At 29.5% G+C, this 21,336-nt stretch overlaps 1 protein-coding gene across 1 annotated transcript in view; it reads left to right on the top strand.

Moving 5' to 3' along the window:
- The window catches only part of LOC111632975 (heterogeneous nuclear ribonucleoprotein K-like), a 190,425-nt gene that overhangs the window by 25,332 nt on the left and 143,757 nt on the right, over nucleotides 1-21,336 (top strand). Inside the window, exons 3-4 of the mRNA XM_023377493.1 lie at nucleotides 2,656-2,765; nucleotides 11,271-11,327. Coding sequence (XP_023233261.1) covers nucleotides 2,656-2,765; nucleotides 11,271-11,327 — 167 coding nt within the window. The remainder of the gene's footprint in view (nucleotides 1-2,655; nucleotides 2,766-11,270; nucleotides 11,328-21,336) is intronic.

Genomic DNA, 21,336 nt, shown 5'->3' with positions numbered 1-21,336 from the left:
TATTTCAAAAAACTGGGTACTTAATTATATAACACTCACCAAATAAACCATCACCAGTTCATAACAAAACAGAAAAATTCTTTCTACGAACGTTTTCATCTATATGTAATAGACATCCTCAGATATTGACGATATCGAACTAACGGCTAGTAGAATAGAATGTTTTTGAAAGTTCCGTTTAACTACGTAATTCGAATATGTTGCGTTAAAATTGAAAATATGTAAAATATTTAAAACATATCCGAATAAATTGATTTCACGTAGATCATGACGTAATTTAAAATATCTTTGATGCGCGTTTCAATCATTGGGATCTAATTCAAATATGGCGCGCCATGCTGCGGAAAGCGTATCGGTTTCTTTGAAATTAATACCGACCCCTTTTTTAATTGCCTTATATATCTCCAGCGATTTGAGGTACTTGAGTTGTGCCTTATCCGATACTTTGTGTAGCAATTTAGTGTTTTGTAGATCAACATGAACGTCCTCATTATTCGCATATGTCGCTAGCACCGTTATGGTCAGCTTTTTTCTTATCGAGTATTCATGTTCTTTCATCCTCATGGCAAGACCTCTTGCGGTTGCTCCAATGTATGTTAAAGCATGGTTAACCTGGTGATCTTGAAGAGGAACCGCATAAACCCCTGGAGAGTTAGAATCTTCTATACGGTTTTTGTCATTTCTGTTAAGAGAGAAGACTGTAGGAGAGCATCGATATGCTATTTTGATTTTTTAGCTAAATGTTCGAACCATTTTAAATTTGAATTTGTTATTGCATATAGATGATTATAGAACAATTGTAAACATTCCAGAAAATTGATCAAATTGAAAACAGTTTGTTTGATTCTCAGCAATTCTCATCATTCTCAGTGGTAGGTGTTATATAACAATTAATATGGTTGTTGAAATACTGAATATAAATGGGCAATCTGTATGGGCAAAGTTGCAAGTAACAGCTAGTAATACAGTATTTTTGTAATTATATATATTTGTTATTAAAATTTGATATTCACATTTTGAACTTTTCAAAAGAATATATTTACATAAAGTACCTTTATGGCTCTCTGAATATACATAAATTTCTAATTTGACCCATTACATAAAAAGGTTGGACAACCCTGGTATAAACAGTTTAAAAGTGGTAATTTTAGTGTGGAGGAGGACTCATGCTTAAGTATGCCTGCAGAAGCAGTGATGTTAGAAAATATAGCTGTTGTAGAGAAATTTCTCAGAAAGAGCAGATTCTGGGAATATTGAATATCAGTGCATCATTTGTTTGTAACATTCTGCACAAGCACTTAGAATTAAGAAAGGTTTGTTTGCTTTAGGTATCTTTCACTGATGGAGGAGCAGAAGCACAACAGAATAGAATGGAGCAAAAAAATGATTAAATAGTTTGAGTCTGGGACATCCAAGGATGTTAGTAGCCAGAAATTGTATTGCATTACAATACTAACAAACTGTCACTGATGTTAGCAGCATTATAACAGGTGATGAGACCTAGCTCTATTGTTATTATTACATTCTAACAAAATCTCAGAGCAAAGTTTGGCTCTTTGAAGATGAAGCCTTTCCATCTCCAATAGAGGACTGAAAATCACATTCGACAAAGAAACGAATGATTGCTGCATTCTTTGGAAAACACGGTATTGTGAAGTGTGTTATATTAGAAAAACAGCATACAGTCACTAGTTCCTGATGCACACAAACATGTTTGCCAAAAGTCATTCAACAACTGAGGAACATCTGACCAAGATCTGGGTGCAACACATGACTCAAAACAATGATAATGCTCCAGCTCACAGGTCAAAGGATACAGTTGCCTATTTGGTTAAGACTAACTATTTTGGATCACCCTCCATACAGTTTATATTTTGTTCTCTGTGATTTTGGCTTATTTCAAGAAGTCAAAAAGTCTCAAAGGTGATTTTCCAGCAAAGATGAGCTTCTGGCAGTGTAGGATCAAGACTGTGCTGAACTCCCAGAAGAAAAGTGGAAGGCATGGTTTGATGACTGGTTTCAGTGTATGGTAATATTGAGTGCAGTGGAGAGTATTTTGAAAGACACTAAAAAGTAAACCTGGAAGACAAAACTTTTTTAAGTGACCTATGTAGTTTATTATAAGGAATCATATGTATTGAATTTATGATTTGTAAATAACTGATTATTAGAATATTGGATTAATTTTAATGCAGAATTATTAAAATATTAATAAAAATCAATTAAAAAGTTACTACTATATATTAAAAATCATTTGCATCTTTAATATATATAATAAAATATTGCTTATTTAAGAATTGGGAATCAATGCAACTATTTAAAAAATTTTCATTTACTGAATTAAAAAAAAATGCCTAATTCAGTGAATTTCCAGTGAAATTTTTAAATTTAAAAAAGCTGTTTTAGTCCTTATAAATATTTATTTTTAAGTACATAACTTGTATTAAAAATTTAATTTTATAGAAATATTACCTGGAGCCATTTGAATATTCTTATAATTGATTGAATATATTTGTTTTTGTATTTTTTCTGAAAATTAAAGACAATGATTTAACTGGATTTAATGAATACATTAAATAATTTTATAAGTATTTTTATTAAAATACTTATAAAATTATTTAAATTAAATTTTAATTTGAAATATTTAAAATTTAGGTTCAGCAAAACGTATGGCAACTGAAGAAAATGAAGGGAGTGAAATTTCCCATAAACGTGCACGTAGCAGAGGACGTGCTGTGGATGTTAGATTTTTATTACAAAGCAAGGTAATTATTTCAAATGTTTAATAATTTATACTAATTTAGTAATATGATAAGCTTTATTTTTAGTTGATAATTGCTATTTTCAGAAAGAAAAATTTTGTACTTTACTAAATTAGAATTTTTTTTGTCACTTTTTCTAAGATGTTTTTTATTCATTCTATTTTAAGTTTCTTTTTTAAAAGAACATATTTTTATTGATGATGTATATCATCTGAAACAAATGCCATAAAAATTATATTCATCTAATATTTTTTGGAATCTGTGTGCATTTTCATTTACAGTTCTTAAATAAAAAAAAATACTGCACTGTTACAGCTTGTAGCAGAAATAAGCATTTTTATACTGCATAAAAGTGCACATGCTAACCAACTCATTGTATACAATGAGTTGGTTAGCTGTTTATCATATAAATTTAAATTCATTATAACACACAATATATATACATATTGTATACAATTGTGTAAAATGTCATTGTAATGAACATGGTAAAATAAAATTTTATATAATGTTTTAAATCTCCCATCAATTTATTATACATCTTAATGTAAAAATGTTTTGGTTTAACAAATGTCATTGTAACAAAATTTCAATTTAGCATAATAAAAGTTTAACTTTTTGAAAGAAAGTGATTATAAGAAAATTTCATTATAAGTTAATCATTTTTCATTGTTGCTGGATACTGTTTTGATTGGTAAGAAGAATTTTAGTCATATAATTTAGGTTGTATTGGTGTGCTATTGTTGTACAATTATTCAAAATGGTAATCTTGACATCATCTAATACTGTAAAAGATGAAGTTAAGCTTATTATTTTAGATGCAATCAACATGATGTAAAACATGCACTATTTTCTGATAAAACAAAGATGTATCTGGTAGCATATTGGAGTGCTGTGACAGTTCAGAAAATTAGAGAGAAGACATATTTTACAATTGAATACATACAATTACATATTATACAATTAAAAATTATTTTAGTATACAATATTTTTTCCAACTTGCTTCTAAGTTACATAACTGGCTGGCTTCAAGCTGTTGCATACTTATCAGATATTTTTCTACAAATAATCTAAATTTAGCACTTTAGAATAATTTGCTAATGCACTTTAATTAAAGTTTAAACAAAATTGAATATAAGATTTAAAAATTGGATTTTTGAAGATTATGTATTGAGAATGATCTACCTGATGCATTTGAAACTTTTCATAATTCCTTTAGAGAATAAGCTACAGCTCTCTCAGGAAATGAGTTAGGAAATACTCATATCTAAATGCTTAAAAAATCTATCATCATCTTTCAAGGAAACCTGGAGAACAATTGGATTGCAAATCCTTTAGAAGAATAATACATCTGAGCTCTCAGATTATAAGAAAAAGATTGGAACTTATGACTGATACTGCTTTAAAACCTGAATACAAAGAAAAATCTTTTAACTCTTAGGCAGACATGAGCAGAGAATATGAACAGCTTTCTCATGAAGTATAAGTTTCTATTGCCATTTACAGATATGGAGTTTGTGGAGAGGGTTTTCTCATACCTTTAAAAAACAAAAAAACAGTACTGTTTGAATGCTTCTTTAGATTTAACATTACATCAGTTGAACCTGACTTCAAAAACTATTTTGTATATGTTTTAAAATGAACTTAAAGATTGCACTACACATTTGTTACGTGTTTAATATGTTTTGAAATAATATTTTTAAAAGTTATTTAATCTATATTAATAAATGAGGATGTTTGCTTGTTTGCTATACACTCCTAGGCCATTCGACTAATTCCATGAAACTCTACAATTATGTTTACATTCCTCTTACTTAGATAATGTCGTACATCCAAAATATGAGGTCTGTTCAAAAAATATGTGGACTGTTTGAATTGTGCGGCTCCAGTTGGTCCAGGGGAATCTGCTCAGTGTCACTAGGTTTGTACAGATCGTCTGGTGATAAAGCTGTTTCCCGATTACAGATACCTTGATTTGTTGATTAGCTATGTGGTTTTTAGTGAAGTGCGATTTCTTCATTTGTCGGATTTCAGAATGAATGACCTGATGGAGCAACAATTTGCTGTGAAATTTTGTATTAAACTTGTAAAATCTGCAACTGAAACATTTGCTATGCTCAACACGGCTTACGGTGATGTTGCTATGACGTGTGCAGCATGTTTCAAGTGGTCCCCCAGACCCAAAAAAGCTCGCCAAGTTCATTCCAATGTCAAGGTGATGCTGACGTTTTTCTTTGATGCAAAAGGTGTTGTTCCCCATGAGTATCTCCCCCAAGGCTCCACAGTGAACCAGACTTACTTCATTGAAGTTCTGAAACGTCTGAAGGATGCCATCCATCACAAAAATCCAGAAATGTGGAAGAGTGGCGACTGGTTTCTCCATCACGACAATGCTCCAGCCCATTCAGCCCTCAGAACTTGTGAGTTTTTGGCCAAACACTTGATCACTGTTCTTCCCCAACCCTCCTACACACCTGACCTTGCTCCTTGTGACTTTTCCTTGTTCCCCAAACTCAAAAGATCATTGAAAGGAAGAAGATTTGAGACAATTCCCGAGATTAAGGCAAAGGTGATGAAGGCGTTGAAGGACATTACAAAAGAAACATACCAGGACTGTTTCAACAAGTGGAAACACCGTTGGGATAAGTGTGTGTGTTTGGAAGGAGAATACTTTGAAAGGGACCCAGACATGTAACTTCTATATAAAGTACATTTTGTTTTATGACATTAGTCCGCATATTTTTTGAACAGACCTCGTATTTATTGGATTTCTGTAAAGTTCTATCTACCTTTGATTTGTTGATTTACACGTAGCATCATCTGTTGGCAAAAAATTTAACAAAATAATAAACTAAATATAATTCTTATAAAATGGATATAATTTTAAAAATATATATTATAGTCACTTAATTGCTTGTAAGAATTAGTTTGGTTTATTTGATTATGAGGATATGACATGCGAGTGATCAGCCTAGGGCAGGGGTCGGCAACCTTTTGAGTCGAAAGAGTCAAAATTACAATTTACAAAATTTCAAAGTTTTTAAAGAGCCACAAAATTTTTTCTTGCCAACAATAAATAGTACTCGCATAAATAAAGTTTTTTGATAAAAAAAACTAATCTATTTATTCATAAGAAAAAATATCTATTTATTCATATATAAGTAGTGTTTTTCACAACAAATTAGATAATAGAAACATCCGACGACGGCGTCATTCGAGAGCTTCCGATGGACTGACGACAGTGACGACGCGTGTCACGGGGGAGGGGTGCGGTGAAAAGCAAGTACAAGTGGCTGAGAGATAGAATCGGTGCCTAATCCTCGTTAATCGATTCAGAACGATTTTTAAATGTGTTTTTTTTTTAGATAAAATAAATAATATTTGCATATGGAACTAAAGAGCCGCAGCTTCACATCCAAAGAGCCGCAGGTTGCCGACCCCTGGCCTAGGGGGATGCTTTCCGGGAAGAGTTTTATGGAAAGCTGGCCCTATTTAGTGTTACTAACATGAAGAAAACCTGGAAAACTCCACATGGCCAGCGGGCTGTGACTAGCATTACTGTGACAATGATACAGCATGAAATAGATGCACTATGTGATTGAGACAGGTAGCACCTAGCACTTTCCTGCGTGGAATGGAAAGTGTTACCCTGTGAAAAGTATTTAATATTCACATCTAAGAACTCAGGTTTTCTCATTTCTGAATGGTACTTTCTTAATTTTAATAAGTGCTGTCTAGTAGCCAAGTGCATAAAACCACCAAGCTCTAGTAGTTAGTTAGTGGTGGGTTTGGACATGGCCAGTGGGCTGGCCATGTAGAGTTTTCCAGGTTTTCTTCATGTTAGTAACACTAAATAGGGCCAGCTTTCCATAAAACTCTTCCTGGGAAGCATCCCCCTAGGCTGATCACTTGCATATTATATCCTCATAATCAAATAAACCAAAATAATTCTTACAAGCAATTATTTATTTACGTCGTCACAATGCTGGGCTGAAACTTTTTGTCACAATGTTTTCAAGTTTTTTAGTGGTCTTATCCCTGTATGTCATATTTTTCCTGTTAACAATAAAGTCTTGCTGGTTATCTATCTAACTCTTTTCAGGGGATAATTTTTTAATTGAATTAATGTGACTTCCAGTTTAAACTGAAAGTTCATATACAGGTAGCCCTCGGTTTACGCCGCAGTTCCGTTCCTACAAAAGCCGGCGCAAATCGAATCGGCGTAAAACGAACCCATATTTACACTGAGGTATAGGGTTAGGTTCCACATAAGTGAAAAATACGCAAATAATTTTGTTTACTAATACAATATAATACAAAGTACAAATAAATTTAATTTTTAAAATGTATTTTATCATAAAATAAAGTTAAATGTTTTTATTAAAAAGTTTTGTTTCGGATCTCTTACATTTTTCGGAAAAAGTATCTATCTTTAATTGTTTACATTTTTGTTTACTTTCATTGAGAATTTCGGAATATGGTCGAATGGATGCGACGAAGCTCCTTTTTACATTCGCGCTTCGCTTCCAATCATTGTCTAAGGCTAGGACTCCACTACCGTAAAAACGGCGTAAAAACCCCTCGCCGTAAAAGCTTTTAATCACGTGACCTATTTGCGTTTGCGCTCGGATTACGGTGGAGGTCTGGCTAACGCGAAGTTTTTACGGCAACGGTGCTGCCCCAAGTGTGAATTGGTAGAAACGAAAGACGGTTGTATACGTGATGTATCGATATAAAGACAATGATTATATTCTACGAGTTTTTTCTGTACTATAATTACAAATGTAGTAAAAATAATATCTTTACTTTCATATACTAACTTTTATTATCGTATTATTAAGATAATATACAGCACTTATAAGCTTAGCTTTTTTATTATATACTCCTCTAAATTGAAGGATTTCCTTTGGTATCCATTATTATAATCGGGTTACCTCTTGTCATAGATACACGAATACTTTCGAATGTTTTCGATAAATCTTTCCGGATCTATTCTAGAGTAGCCACGAGGGAACGTACACAAAAGCTCGTTTTCCGCCATTTTAGCTCCGTGTCGCGATGACCTAGATTTCACTGACTTCTGATTGGTGGAAGATACCTCTTTACGGCCGTATTCGCGTCGAAAGTTGAACATAGCTCAACTCGCTTTTACGCTGGTTTTACGGCCTGCTCAAGCGTAAGATATCGGAGTCACGTGAATAAAAGCTTTTACGGCGAGGGGTTTTTACGCTGTTTTTACGCTAGTGGAGTCCTAGCCTAACTCACAAAGTTCAACCGTCAAACTTTCCATAGTCGAAAGGTACGTTAACCTGACATAGAGCTACGGATGAGCTGAGACACTGATTGGTCGACCACCGGTCGCCGTAGCGCATATGTAAGGTCAGTTTGAGCGGGAAAATTAAGGAGAGATAGCTATCGTCTGGCCAACAAAAAGTAGATTTGTCTCACTAACGATAGTTTTTGATCGGCGGAAGTGCTACTGCGTCGTAAGGTGTTTTCCTGAATGAACTGATACGGGATAAATTCAATGGCGCTATGTATTCGGACGCCATTTATTCGACTATTAAGTTTGATAACTTGACTCGTGGGTACCTAAACGTTTAGTATTTTAATATTAATTTAATGCAAATGTATACATACCCAATAATATTAAACAGAAAAAATAAATATATTAAAAAAAATCTTTGTTTTAACGAATGTACAATTTCGCAGCTTGGTAAATACGTCAACACTGAAACGAAAATCATTCTGGCATCGGGAAAATCGGGGAATTACACAGCAAAATCGCGAATTGTGCAGCGGCGTTATTGTGAATCAGCGTAAATTGAACCGGCGTAAATCGAGGGCTACCTGTATATAGTTAACCTGGGCCTCCTGCTCTTAAGCTTTCCACATCTGATCTAAACTTCCATCTATCTCTTGAGATTAAGGAAGGACAGACAGTCACACAGATGAATGACGGTTGGAATTCATAGGTTGCAATTTGAAAAAATTATTGTTTTTTCAAATTGCAGCCAAATAATTTTTCTATAAATGCAATATTTATGAGAATGTACTTCCCACATAATTTATATAATCTTTTGCAAAAATATAAACACAATTACCATATAAAAGCAATTATTTTGGCATTTTTATAAGATTTTTTTTATTTAAACAAGTCTTATGAAGTATTTTGGATGTTAAGGTTAACAACTTTGATCACATGTGGGACCATCCAACATGGATCACTTTTCAAATATTAAGTAGTAGTCATTGACCATTCTCTCTTCAGGGAGGAGGTCAACAACAACTTTCAGTTGAAGTACTTCAACCCCACTTCTGCAACAGTCCCTTCTTTCTATTCGACCAGAGGTATGGTAGCATTCGAATAGGAAAATTGTAAAGTACTATATTATTTTTCCGACTTATCCAACGATTATCGACACTACTGCGTGCCGGAAATAGCCATTCCCTAACGGGTACTTTACGCGGATTCGCGTTAGTGTGCCAGGCCTGGACTTTAAGCGTGCACCGAATTAAATAATGACAAAGTTTGTCAATAACAAAAATCAAATATTTAATTAAACTTCTAGTAATAAACTATATACAGTATTTAGTAAAAATCAAACAATAATTTATTCAATGAAATTCAACAAGAATCAATCCGACAAACTCAAATCAATCTATTTCTAACTTAATTCTATTCCCCTTTGGAATTCGACAAAATCAAAGAATTAACTTATAAACAATAATTCTTATAAATTAAAGATCCTAATCGTCACCTCAATATACTAGGAACCTATTTCCTCAAACTCTCAAGACTTTCTATAATCGTCGATCCACAAATCGAATAACTTCAAAATCCTATCGGACACCTCTCTCGTTCACTGCTACGAAGCTCACCAAAGCTCGTTGCTATCAGGAATTCACCTCGTTCGTTTTCACTTGAGTTAGAGGCTTTATAGTGTGAGGTGACGTCACAATTCTGAATGAGATCACTCTCCTCATTTACATACTTAACGCTAACAATAAACTTTTTTCGTTTGTCTGGCAGCCTATTTTCCGACAATACTCTCTAACCTTTTACATTATTCTTTTTCACATTTTTCGGGACATTTTTCATTCTTTAAGGTTTAGCGAGTCCCTAATTCGTGCTTGTGGGGTCTTCCCCCCCTTTTCTCGGTGCGGACTTACTTTTTTCCGCTCGGGAAGCGCAAATGTGCGCGAGTTTTTCTACGGCGCTTTTCTTTCGTCGGTGAGTTGGTTTTTCTTCTATTTTTAAGTTACTAAGGTGAATGGTGAGGAAACCTTCGTCCTAACAAAACATAAGCCCCAAACAAAAATAGAATAATAAGCAAAATAACAGTAAATAAAAATAACGTTTGGACTTGTTTCCTTACAAAATTACATAATACAAGGTTACAGGTGAGCACAAAATATGTTTCAAGATGTTTTTGAGGGTGCAGAGTTTAAATATTTGGTCTGTTTTTGTGAAATTTGATTTGTTGGCAGATTACCATTTGATATTTAGTTGTGAATGGAAGTTTCTTAGAGTTAACAATAGGAAAACATATGATATGTTAAATTTTTTAAGATGATATATTTTCAATTGGTGTCTGCTTGAAAGTGTGCCATTTCATACAATTCAAGTATGGTGATAAACATGAGAATGGTAGGCTGAAATAACCAAATTCTTTGTATGGTTTTTGTTTTAATGTTTGTTATATTAGAGTATTTGATTTATATAACTACAAAGGTTATTTTATTGCACCTAGTGACTAATCTAACACATTTTAAAGAATTAAAAAATGTGTTATATTGGGCACTTGTTAGGTGTGATAAACTCTTACATAAGATAACCTTTGTAAATAAAAAACACAAATACTATAATATAATAGAAAGGTTAGAAGTACAAAATAATCTTAATCTTTGCTGCTGTTATTTTTTGCCTGAGCAATGCAGGACTCATCTGCTAGTTATTAATAGATTAAAGTAACAAATGCAATGTATTAATTAACATAATTTTTTATGTAGTTTATTCTGAATGTAAATATATTAGGTCTGTTCACCTGATTATGTCAATGCTTTTTTAATCCCAATATTGAATTATTTATTTAGTTATAACATGAATTTGAAATAATGGCAGTTATATGAATTACAAATACTTTTCTAGTAGGAAAGTACAATTTAAGGAATAGGCTGCCTATGTATATATGCTAATGAAATAAGGTTGAGAATCACTGTCTTAGAATAAATTTTACACTATTTCATCATGCTGTAGATACTTATTTACACTGCAAAATGTGGCAAAACAGCAATTATAAAGATACTAAACAGGAAGTAAAGCATAACTAGAATACCACCTAGTGAGCAAATCTAGATCTGTTCATTTTTCCACCTATTAGAATTAAGTTTTTATAAGAAATCTTTAGTTTTTAAGAAGGATTAATAAATAGTTAACTGAAGTAAAAGATTATTTTTATTTCATTAACTAAATGATCGATTATAATAAATTATTATTGATTCACTTAGAATGCTGGTGCAATTATTGGAAAAGGTGGTTCGAACATAAACAGACTTCGCAAAGATGTGAGTAATCAATTTATAATTTGTTGTTATAAAAATGAAATGACTTTTGAGCTTTGAAAAGTTTCTGTAAAGCCATTGCAATTCTAAAAGTAATCAGTAATTGTTAATACAAACTTTATTACAGGTATTTGAAAGTAATGGAAACTAACTATATTCTTCCAGTAGAAGTTACAAAGAAATGCAACTATTTGATAACTTAATTTTACTTTAATCATTCTTATAACTTATGAAGGGAGTTCATTAATTTTTATTTTGAACATATTTTTCAGATTAAATTTTATTAAAATAATATTTTGGATTATAAATATTATCAATTTTATTAAGTTGATGTCAGGAAGCATTTAGAAATAATTTAATATATTTAATGTAGATAAATTTCATCATCATCATAATGGTCTGTAGTAATTGATTGCAGTTAAAAAGCATTGCCATATTTATATGTATATATTGATAAAAATATTTGAACAAAAATTTCTATAAAATAGAATATGGAAATTTTAATCATAATAGAATCTTTATATATTATTCTATTTTCCCTCAGGATTTTTAAATGTCTATATTTTAAATTCTATTGAAATTGTTAAAGTATTGGCAGTTATATTATTTTCTATTAGTCACAAATATTGCCAGTTTATTTAATTATATCATTATTATAATCCAAATTGATTTTATTAATTAAGACAACAGTGACTTAAACTATGAACTGATATTTAAAAAATTTTACCACAACTTAATCTTTAATACATATTATAAACCTGCTCAATTTCTAAATATATGAAGTATAATGATGTATAAATCAATAGAAAATAGAAATTACTAGTAAATCAGAAGCAAAACAGTATATTGGATATTTAAACAAGTTTCAATACCTAGCAAGTTAACAAGGATGTTTTTAGTCATCGCTCTTGTACTTGTTAATAATGAAGTTGATATCTTAATTGATTGATCATTTCTGTTAATGGTTTTTTTGATTTAAGCTTAAATTTTGGCTTTTTTTAGTAACTTCATTCACACAGGGACACATTAATTGAATATGTAGACTTTATTATTGTATTTGGAAATGCAATTTGGGTTCTATTAATTTCTCTTTAGTCCGTTTTTACAGATTTTATTAAAATAGAAATTAATATTAAATTAATTCACATACACATGGTTTACTTAAATTATTTACAAAATTTTTTTACTTACTGTATTTGATTATTTAACAGATTGGTATTAAAAACTGGGAAATTAAACTGGATATATTGAAAAACCTTTATAAAATAAATAAAATAACATTAAAAAAATTAAACATCATAACTTGCCTATACATGTATATGGATAAAAGTACAATTGATAAGATTTAAAAAATTAAATAAATAAAATAAATAAACTGATATAAAACTGGATTTAAAAAATTAAAAGATTTTAAACAATCATAAAAACATAAAATTGCACTGTGTGAGAATCAACAAAATTGACATTATTACAACACTGTATTATAAACGGATGGGAAAAGGGTTGGAAGGAATCTGCAATGGATTCTACCGATTATGTAATAGTGGTTTCCAGATCTCCCCAATGGCTATACCTTCACCTGTCTTCATTAATGGCTATATCTGGCTTAAACTAATTTTATTTTCTGTTGTTTTAATAATTTCTAAATATTCATATAGTTTCCTTTTAGAGAATTTTAACATCATCTAGTGAGATCTCACAATCTTCCTTGTTACAATATATGGCAACTGCTGAATTGGTGTAATTATATTTTATTGCACATAAATGTTTGCTTATTCTAATTTTTAATGCTCTTCCAGTTTCATCTATGTACTGATATTTTAGTTAGCAACTGCAAGAAATTTTGTATATAATTTTTTGTAGCATCATATCAGTTTTTTGGTTAATAATTTCTTTAGTTTTTAACATATTTTTAATATTATAAAATACAGGAGCAAGAATAATAATGTAGTGGTTATAATAACTTTTTAACTGTTTCAAAAACTGGAGATGAAATTAATTGAACCCAAAATGCATTTCTGAATACAACAATAAAGTCTACATATTCAGTTAATGTATCCCTGTGTGATTGAAGTTACCAAAAAAAGCCAAAATTTAGGCTTAGTAAATGATATGTTAATTGTCTAATTCTAGTATTTTCACAAGAAGAATTATCTTTCATTAATTTCATTTGAAGGAATGTTAAGAACTTAGTAATACATAAGTTTTCAAATATTGGATGGATTTTCAATGTTCATTTTTCATTGGAAAGACCTAATATATTTGTGTGGTGAATATTTAATGTAAAGAATCACGTGTGCATGCATGTCGACACAAACACACAATATACATATGCTAAAAGAAATGAGAGATATCTTATCATATAGATACTTAAATTGTTTAAAATTTGAGACAGTATAAGAACAACATAGAAGGTATTCAGTTATTATCAATAACTAAATATTTGAAATACATGTAGAGCGTCATTTATCCAAATCAATTGGGGACTGGGGTTGTTCGGATAACTTACTTTTCAGATAACCAATTAGGTACAAAAAAATATCCCATGTTGAAAAAAATAACCTATCCCATGTTGAAATTTTTCTGTTTCATATTGCTTCTCATTGAATTTTCGTTGATGTTAAGCCTAATGTAAACTTTTTAAAATAATAACCGTGGCTATTGTATCGTTAAAAATTATTTCTTTATTTTTTACAAACAAAATAAATATATTGAAAAATATAAAAACAAAAAAAAAATTATACTTTAGGAGTTAATCTAGTATCAAAAACGTTCAATTCAGCACGACACACAGTCCTCAGAAAAACACCACGCAAAAGTGCCAGTGCTGCCAGCTAAAATACACACATCAACAAAAAAATATTGGAGTAGCCCAAGATATAGCCAAAGATTGCAGTGCCACGGCACTAGCGAAAATTTAAATTTGCCGACTGGAATTCTTTCGGATAAACGACGCTCTACTGTATCAATATTCTTTTGAAAGTAACCTTTCTAGTTATTTTTTTGAATATAAGATCAGAATTTGTATTCTTTAAAAAATTGAATTTTAGGATACTTGTATTCTTTTGATAAAAATTAAACTAAATTTAATTTGCAAGTTCTTCCTGTATGTCTTTCAATCACAAATGACAATTTTGAAGAAAATATAATTTTACAAAAATTCAATAATTGATTCAATTTAATTCTGTTAATAAAATACATTTTAATGATAGGAATATAAAAATTGATATATTTGGTTATTATAATGTGTGATTTAGAGTTTGGTCTAGTCCATGGATCTTCAATTTTTTGTCTGAAGAGCCATATTTTTACTTGTTGAAAGCTTTGGGGATGTATAACCACTTACATATATATCAACTCTATATGTGTTATCCATATAATTTATTATTGTTCATTAATGTTTATGTTTTCAAAATGATTCCTTTGCAATAAAAGCATATACAGTAGTTAATTTAAATTTAATGAAAAACAAAAAACTAAACATATTTCCAATTTGAAATATAAAGTTTAAGTTTTTATACAACTAATGAGCATGTATAAAGTAAAAGAATTTTCAGTGAGAAATTTGATACTGTTTACTTTTCACTAATTTATCAATATCAGATTTCGTATGGGATGTAGCAATTTGAAGTGAGTTTTCCAAGTGTGCATCAGTTGTTTGTTGTTTCCAAGTGTGCATTCTTGATTTGGATTTAACATTCTTCATTCTGGAGAATAGCTGTTTGCAAACACAAGTGCTTCAAAAAGAGAGACCATCTTCAGGGCTTCAGGATCAGAAATTTGGAAAAGTGTTCTTGTCAACATATTTGGAATAGAAATCCAACAGTTTTTTTAAGCAGCATTGCAAATCAATTAATTCCATTAGCATGTTTCCAAGAACTTCCTCAATGGATATACTGAAGGGAGTAGAAAACAAGATCATTGATTTTTTTTATTTGGAAATCTATAGATCTGGAATCAAGTTCTGCTCTTAGACCAACAGCAGCCAAGGTGTTTTTCATAGCAACAGTACTCATGCATTCTGACAGATTTGGAAAATGTGTGAAGTCATTTTTTTCAAAAACCTACAATTCAGCAGTTTAAAGGTGGTTTGCTAAATTCAAAGTGGATGATTTTAACCTAAAAGATGCTCTGAAAGCCATATATCCAAAATGCTTATGCTGTGTGTTTGGTGGGACTGAAATGGAATTGTGTATTATGAGCTTCTTCCACAAAACTAATCAATCAATTCAGATAATTACTAATCTCAACTGGATCAACTGAAGACAACAATATCCAAATGTTCCAAATTGGCCAACAGGGTGTCATATTTTACCATGACAATGCCAGACTGCACACTTCTGAAAATGCAACAAAAATTGTTGGAAATATGACTGGAATGTTTTACCTCACCCATCATATTCATCCAACTTTGCAGCATTTGATTGTCATCTATTCCAGTTCATGCAGAATTCCCTTTGTAGTAAAACTGAAAATCTGGAGGCCTGCAAAAATCACATGGAGCAGTTTTTCACACTGAAAACAGAAAATTTATTTCAAGATGGAATTAGGAAACTGCCAAATAGATGGCAAGAAGTCATTAAAACCAATGGTGTGTAATTCACTGATGAGAGAGAAGTATAAATTTTAAAATGCAATGGTATCTCATACTTAAAAAACTTCAGAGTTCAAATGCTAAATTTGACAAAAATTTACTTTGGGTTTGAATGATTCTTCAAACATTTAACTGTACACAGTGAAAAAATACACTCAAAGTATAAATGCAATCTGTTTTGCACTCAAGTTTGTCTTGCTTTCATAAGCTAGTATGTTGTTAGTGCTTTTTTTACTTTATTTTTGGTGTGTGTGATTATATATATTGAGTATTATTTGTCAATTTTTAACAATTTCTTCCTGCAATTTTTTTTTATTGGCAGCCTTTGGGTACTCTTTATTTTTTTTATTCTTTTAGTTCTAAATTTCCTGAACAGAATCTTCTAAACCACATTTGACATGTTTGAATTTTAGGAACATCTTCCTCATACGTATCACAAATCAATATTGGTCACACGTGACAACGTTTCAAAAAATTTTCCAAAACAACGGTTAATTCTGGGAATTCAAATTCATATAGAAAATTCCATAGTGCCTGAAGAAGAACCACATTAGATTCGAAAATGTTTGCAAAGTCCTCTGTATTGGAGAAGAAGAACGCCGGTTACAGGCAGTGAAGTTGGGTAATTCATATCACAAATTTTTATATTGTTTGTATAGCATTACATCCTTTCCAAAACTCAAAGCATAATAAGCCTGATATGCTTTTTATGTTAAGACATCTTAAATTGATTTTATTCAAATCAAATGCAAAAAAGTTTAGGCTTCTAATTAAACAATACAATCTACTATTAGCAGTAATATGTTATATTTCTCAACTGTTATAATTAAATCACACATCTATGTTAAGTAATTATAGCTGTTAAAAATATGGAAAATCTCTGTTCAACCCAATATAAGCTTTACTTATTAACCATGGTATCAAATAAGTGTGTGGAAGCAATGGTAATAAGTCTAAGATTAAAGTTGTATCAACAGTTGAGACAAAAAAGGAAGTGATCACAAAGCTTGGAAGCTGTACACCTGGTCCATCTGGCAGCTATATTTGAGATGCCAAAGTGAACTGTATATGACCAATAAATGCAATTTCCATTTTATTTTACAGTATTTATGTAGTTGATTTATTGTTTTCATTTTTTTAATTTATTATCAGGGTATTTAATTATTATTTTCATCTTAAATTATGTGTATTTTCTGTTTTAAGTTTATTGAAATGGGTATTGTTTTAGGTTTGGGAATGGATTAATTGCTTTCCATTATTTCTAATGGGAAAGTTGTTCAGACTTCGAATGATTCAGAGTTCAAATGGCCTCATGGAATGAATTAGATTTAAAGTACAAGGCATCTATCCACCTTTTTCTCATCAATTGGAATTAATTATAACAACACACCTGAATTTTTGTCGAGCATAAAATTATTTTATTTCAAATGTTTTCAACCTATTTATTATAGGCCATCCTCAGGTTTATGATTATCGTTCCAAAATAGAACATAATGGTTTTCTAATAAGTTTCATTTTTAAATTTAAAGATTTAGAATAATTGTGTATATGAAAAAATAAATAAATACAATAAATAACAGATAAAATAAAATGGCATAAATAAAAACGTGTTGCAACGAATAGTATATTCGGCCAAACTATTCAGCTTGATTAACGCACGTACAAAAATTGGCGCACAAACCACATTATGGCAAGGACCCTGCTCTCTATTGCCCGCTGTCAGTACACTTCGAAAATCGCGTTAATTCTTGACAGTTGTAGCAGACAGACAAGAGCGTCATGACAGTATGTAATAAACGATGATATCAAATGTGGATAACAATGAAATGACTTACACGTGTAAATAACGGGAAAAGAACTGAGAAGGACCGCAAGGTGAAAATGTGAAAATAAATATGAAATTGAGTTGATAACATAATCGAACAAATCGAGGCAGCTTATTGGCGCGAAATTTGCGGCTGTCAATGCCAAACAATTGTTGTCATAGACTTTGGAAAGCTAAATGCTTGTAAAAAAGTCATGGGTGAAAGCCTGGGGCCGTTCGGGCTACCAAGCTCTCTCGAATCTGTGAAATCATAACTGTGACTTATACCAACGTCCTATCTGTCTTTTTTCTCTGTTATCACATTACTGTATAATAAACTAAACTTATTTATACTAATCTTATAATTTCTTTGAAATTCTATTAGTAGTTAGCAAATGATTGATTACAAATAATGAACATGTAATATACATTGCTAAGTAATGAAATAAAATGTTGAAAAGTGAAAATTTTCATAATCTGCTTGGAAAAATGCCAAAATATCTTGAAAATCAATATATTTTTATGAATTATGCAATTTATACAAATAAATATGGTATATGGAAAGTCATTTATTTTGTCTCCATATTAATAAAATTTTATCATTACACTTCAAAATTTGCATTATTTTTCTTGTTTAATTCAAAATAATGAAAAAATTGAAATTGATAATGTTTTTAATTAATAGAAGGTAGAATAAATCATAAATTATTTGACAGTGAAATATTGTGTATATAACCAAAATTATTTTAGCATTATTTAAATAGATTTGTATTCAATGATGACATTTTATAAATTATAGATATTTTAATATTAAGTAATTTAAACCTGCAATTTTCTTTCAGTGAATTGCACCACACTTATGTTTTTTTTTATGTAAACAATTAATTTCCCTTTATGAAAGCATACTAAGTTTACCCTTTTTCACAAAATCCAATCATTTCTCAAAGTATGTTTTGATTTAAATTTAGTTTAAATCCAATATAGCAAAAAATAATTTGAAAAAATTAATGTAAAAAGATTTAATAAGTTGTTTTTAAATAACAATATATATGAATTTAAAAGTTATTATGCTATATTGGATTTTACTATTTAGTTTTCTGATTTCTACAGTGAAATCTGTAATATATATCCAAAGATTATAATTTTATTGCAAAAAAAAATATTTCAAGAACAGAAAAAAAACGGATTTCACTGTGTTAGTAATTTAATTAAAAAATTGTTGAAAGTCCAAAAGTAAGATATTCTGTAATTAATAAAGCTCAAAAGTAATGCAATAATTTTTCTTCAGTGTTTTTATTGGGAAATTGACAAAATGATTGAAAGATTTTGAACAGATAAAAATTTGGTATGAGTGTAATTGAAAGCAATATATGAGTACACCTTTGCATAAATTTTGCAATGATTGTAAGTTAATTTTGTTAATGAATTATTTTTTCATTGATAACAGAGAAAATCTTAATTTTACTTATTGTCATATAATTTCACTACCATTTTATTCAATAAAAAAATTAACAAATGCTTCTATTGTTTTAAAAACACTATTTTTGTGTAACATTTGAAGCTTGGATGCTTTTTTTAATTCTAATAGGGATTGAAGTATGGGTTTGTTCTTTTATTTTCATGTTAAAGTTTACATTAATGCAGTTTTGATAGCATCAACTCTGTAGCAAATATCTCATTCTCAACAATAATTTACCAAAATATTGATGATTATCACCTGCATCCATTTTTCATTGCATAGCACAAAAATTTAACTAGAACAATATTAACTAAAGTTAAACTTTTTTTATTGTAAAATTCTTATGAATTTTATTTTATTTTCTATTGTTTTATAGTTAATGTTCTTTTATAACTATATTTTATAAAAGTACTTTGCAAATTTTAATAAATTGCTTAAATAATATATTTGAATAAAGTATCATTGTGCTTTATTTTTAAAATTTATATAAAAATGTAATTATAAATTTGTTTTTTATTATTATAACTTAAGAATTAAGTAAATAGATTTGATGAAAAAGTTGTTAGTTTTTTAAAAAGTAGTTTAATTTTAATATATTAAGTATTTAAATACAAAAATATTTAAAATTAAAATATTTGATTGCATAACGTTGTTAAGCTCAGTGAAAATAAAAAAAAATAAATTGATTATAAATCCAATATTCAGTTTTATTATGAACATGATCTATTATTTCTGAGATTGTTATATTGATTACTTCAATTTAATATATATATCATCAATATAATATATATATTATAGTTGTTAATAAAAATTGTTAATTTATGCTGTGCTTTGTGCTTTCTTTTAAAATGTAATAGGAGCATGCTTGATTGGGAAAGAGTAAAAGGGTAAAATAGCTTAAATAAAATATTTTTTAAATATATTTATAGCTTAAATAATTTTAATTCTAGTGCAATAGTAGAGAAAAGGTTAAGGCATAGAAAGTTAATACATACAAACATAAGAAATAATGAAAACAATTGTCTGATTTATTAAAACCATTTTAAAGTAAAATATATCTAATAGTAAAATGAATAATAAAGTACAGTACTCAGACAAAAATTATTTATTAGAGTTTTTTCTTTGAAAGAAATCACTTATTTTGCTTCATTTTACATAATTTTTTTTAATGCTGTTAAATCCCCAGTTTGCTTGATCTTCATGAGTTGAAAAATTTCTTCAGGTTACATATCTAACCATGTCAATTCTTCATTGTGCATAGATACAATGAAGCATTTCTCATTAATTGTGCTTTTCTATTTGTACTGTGATAAAACCAAACATTAATGTTGATAACCAGATATCTCAATAACAGGTCTACAGAAGATACATTGACAATTGCTGTTATGTAAAAACTTTGTAATTTGAAATAATGCACACTGATGATAATTTCAGTTAAATGATTTTTTGGATAATTCATGATCTATTGCACATCAATCTGTAAACTCAATTATATGAGAAATCATTTTAAAGTAATTTAAAAACTTTAGATTATTAAAAAAAAATAACCACAAAGCTTTAGTTTTGATATTCATCAATGATATAGCATATTCAAGGGAAAAATTAGAAATGCTATATACTACACTTTTAAAACAAAAGTATATTAAGTCTAGATACCATGTTTAAAAAACTTCCTTATTTCAGATACTAAATATTACTGTTGCTTTATTGTTGTGATAATTTTGATTAAGTATTTTGTAAATGTTACTTTATTTAAATATACATTTATGATATTTAGGATAAAAAAAAAAAATAGTCATTCTAATTCTATATATCTAAATATGATATGTACAGCTCATATTTCCATTTTTTATATTAGAAGAGTTTTGTATCTTTATTTAGAAGTTCATTGTTTTTTCCTGATCAGAAATATTTTGCAGTAACTTAACTCATGTTTATATAATTTAGTCTAAGGTAAAATTGGTTTCATTATACAGGCTGAATCATTTGGAACTGAACACTTATTATATGGAATATCTGTATAAAATGAAAAGATGAGCATGAAACACAACTAAAACAATTCTATATTTTATCATAAAACAGTAAAAGAAAGTATCTTTTACATCATGTGTTATTTAGGTATGACTGTTTAATCATGATGTATTGAACAAAATAA

Source organism: Centruroides sculpturatus, unplaced genomic scaffold (genome assembly GCF_000671375.1).
Source record: "Centruroides sculpturatus isolate CEXI.00-Female unplaced genomic scaffold, Cexi_2.0 scaffold110, whole genome shotgun sequence".
In the NCBI taxonomy this organism is placed as follows: Eukaryota; Metazoa; Arthropoda; class Arachnida; order Scorpiones; family Buthidae; genus Centruroides; species Centruroides sculpturatus.
Note: the sequence above shows the minus strand (reverse complement) of the source record. Positions and strands in the feature narration are given on the sequence as shown.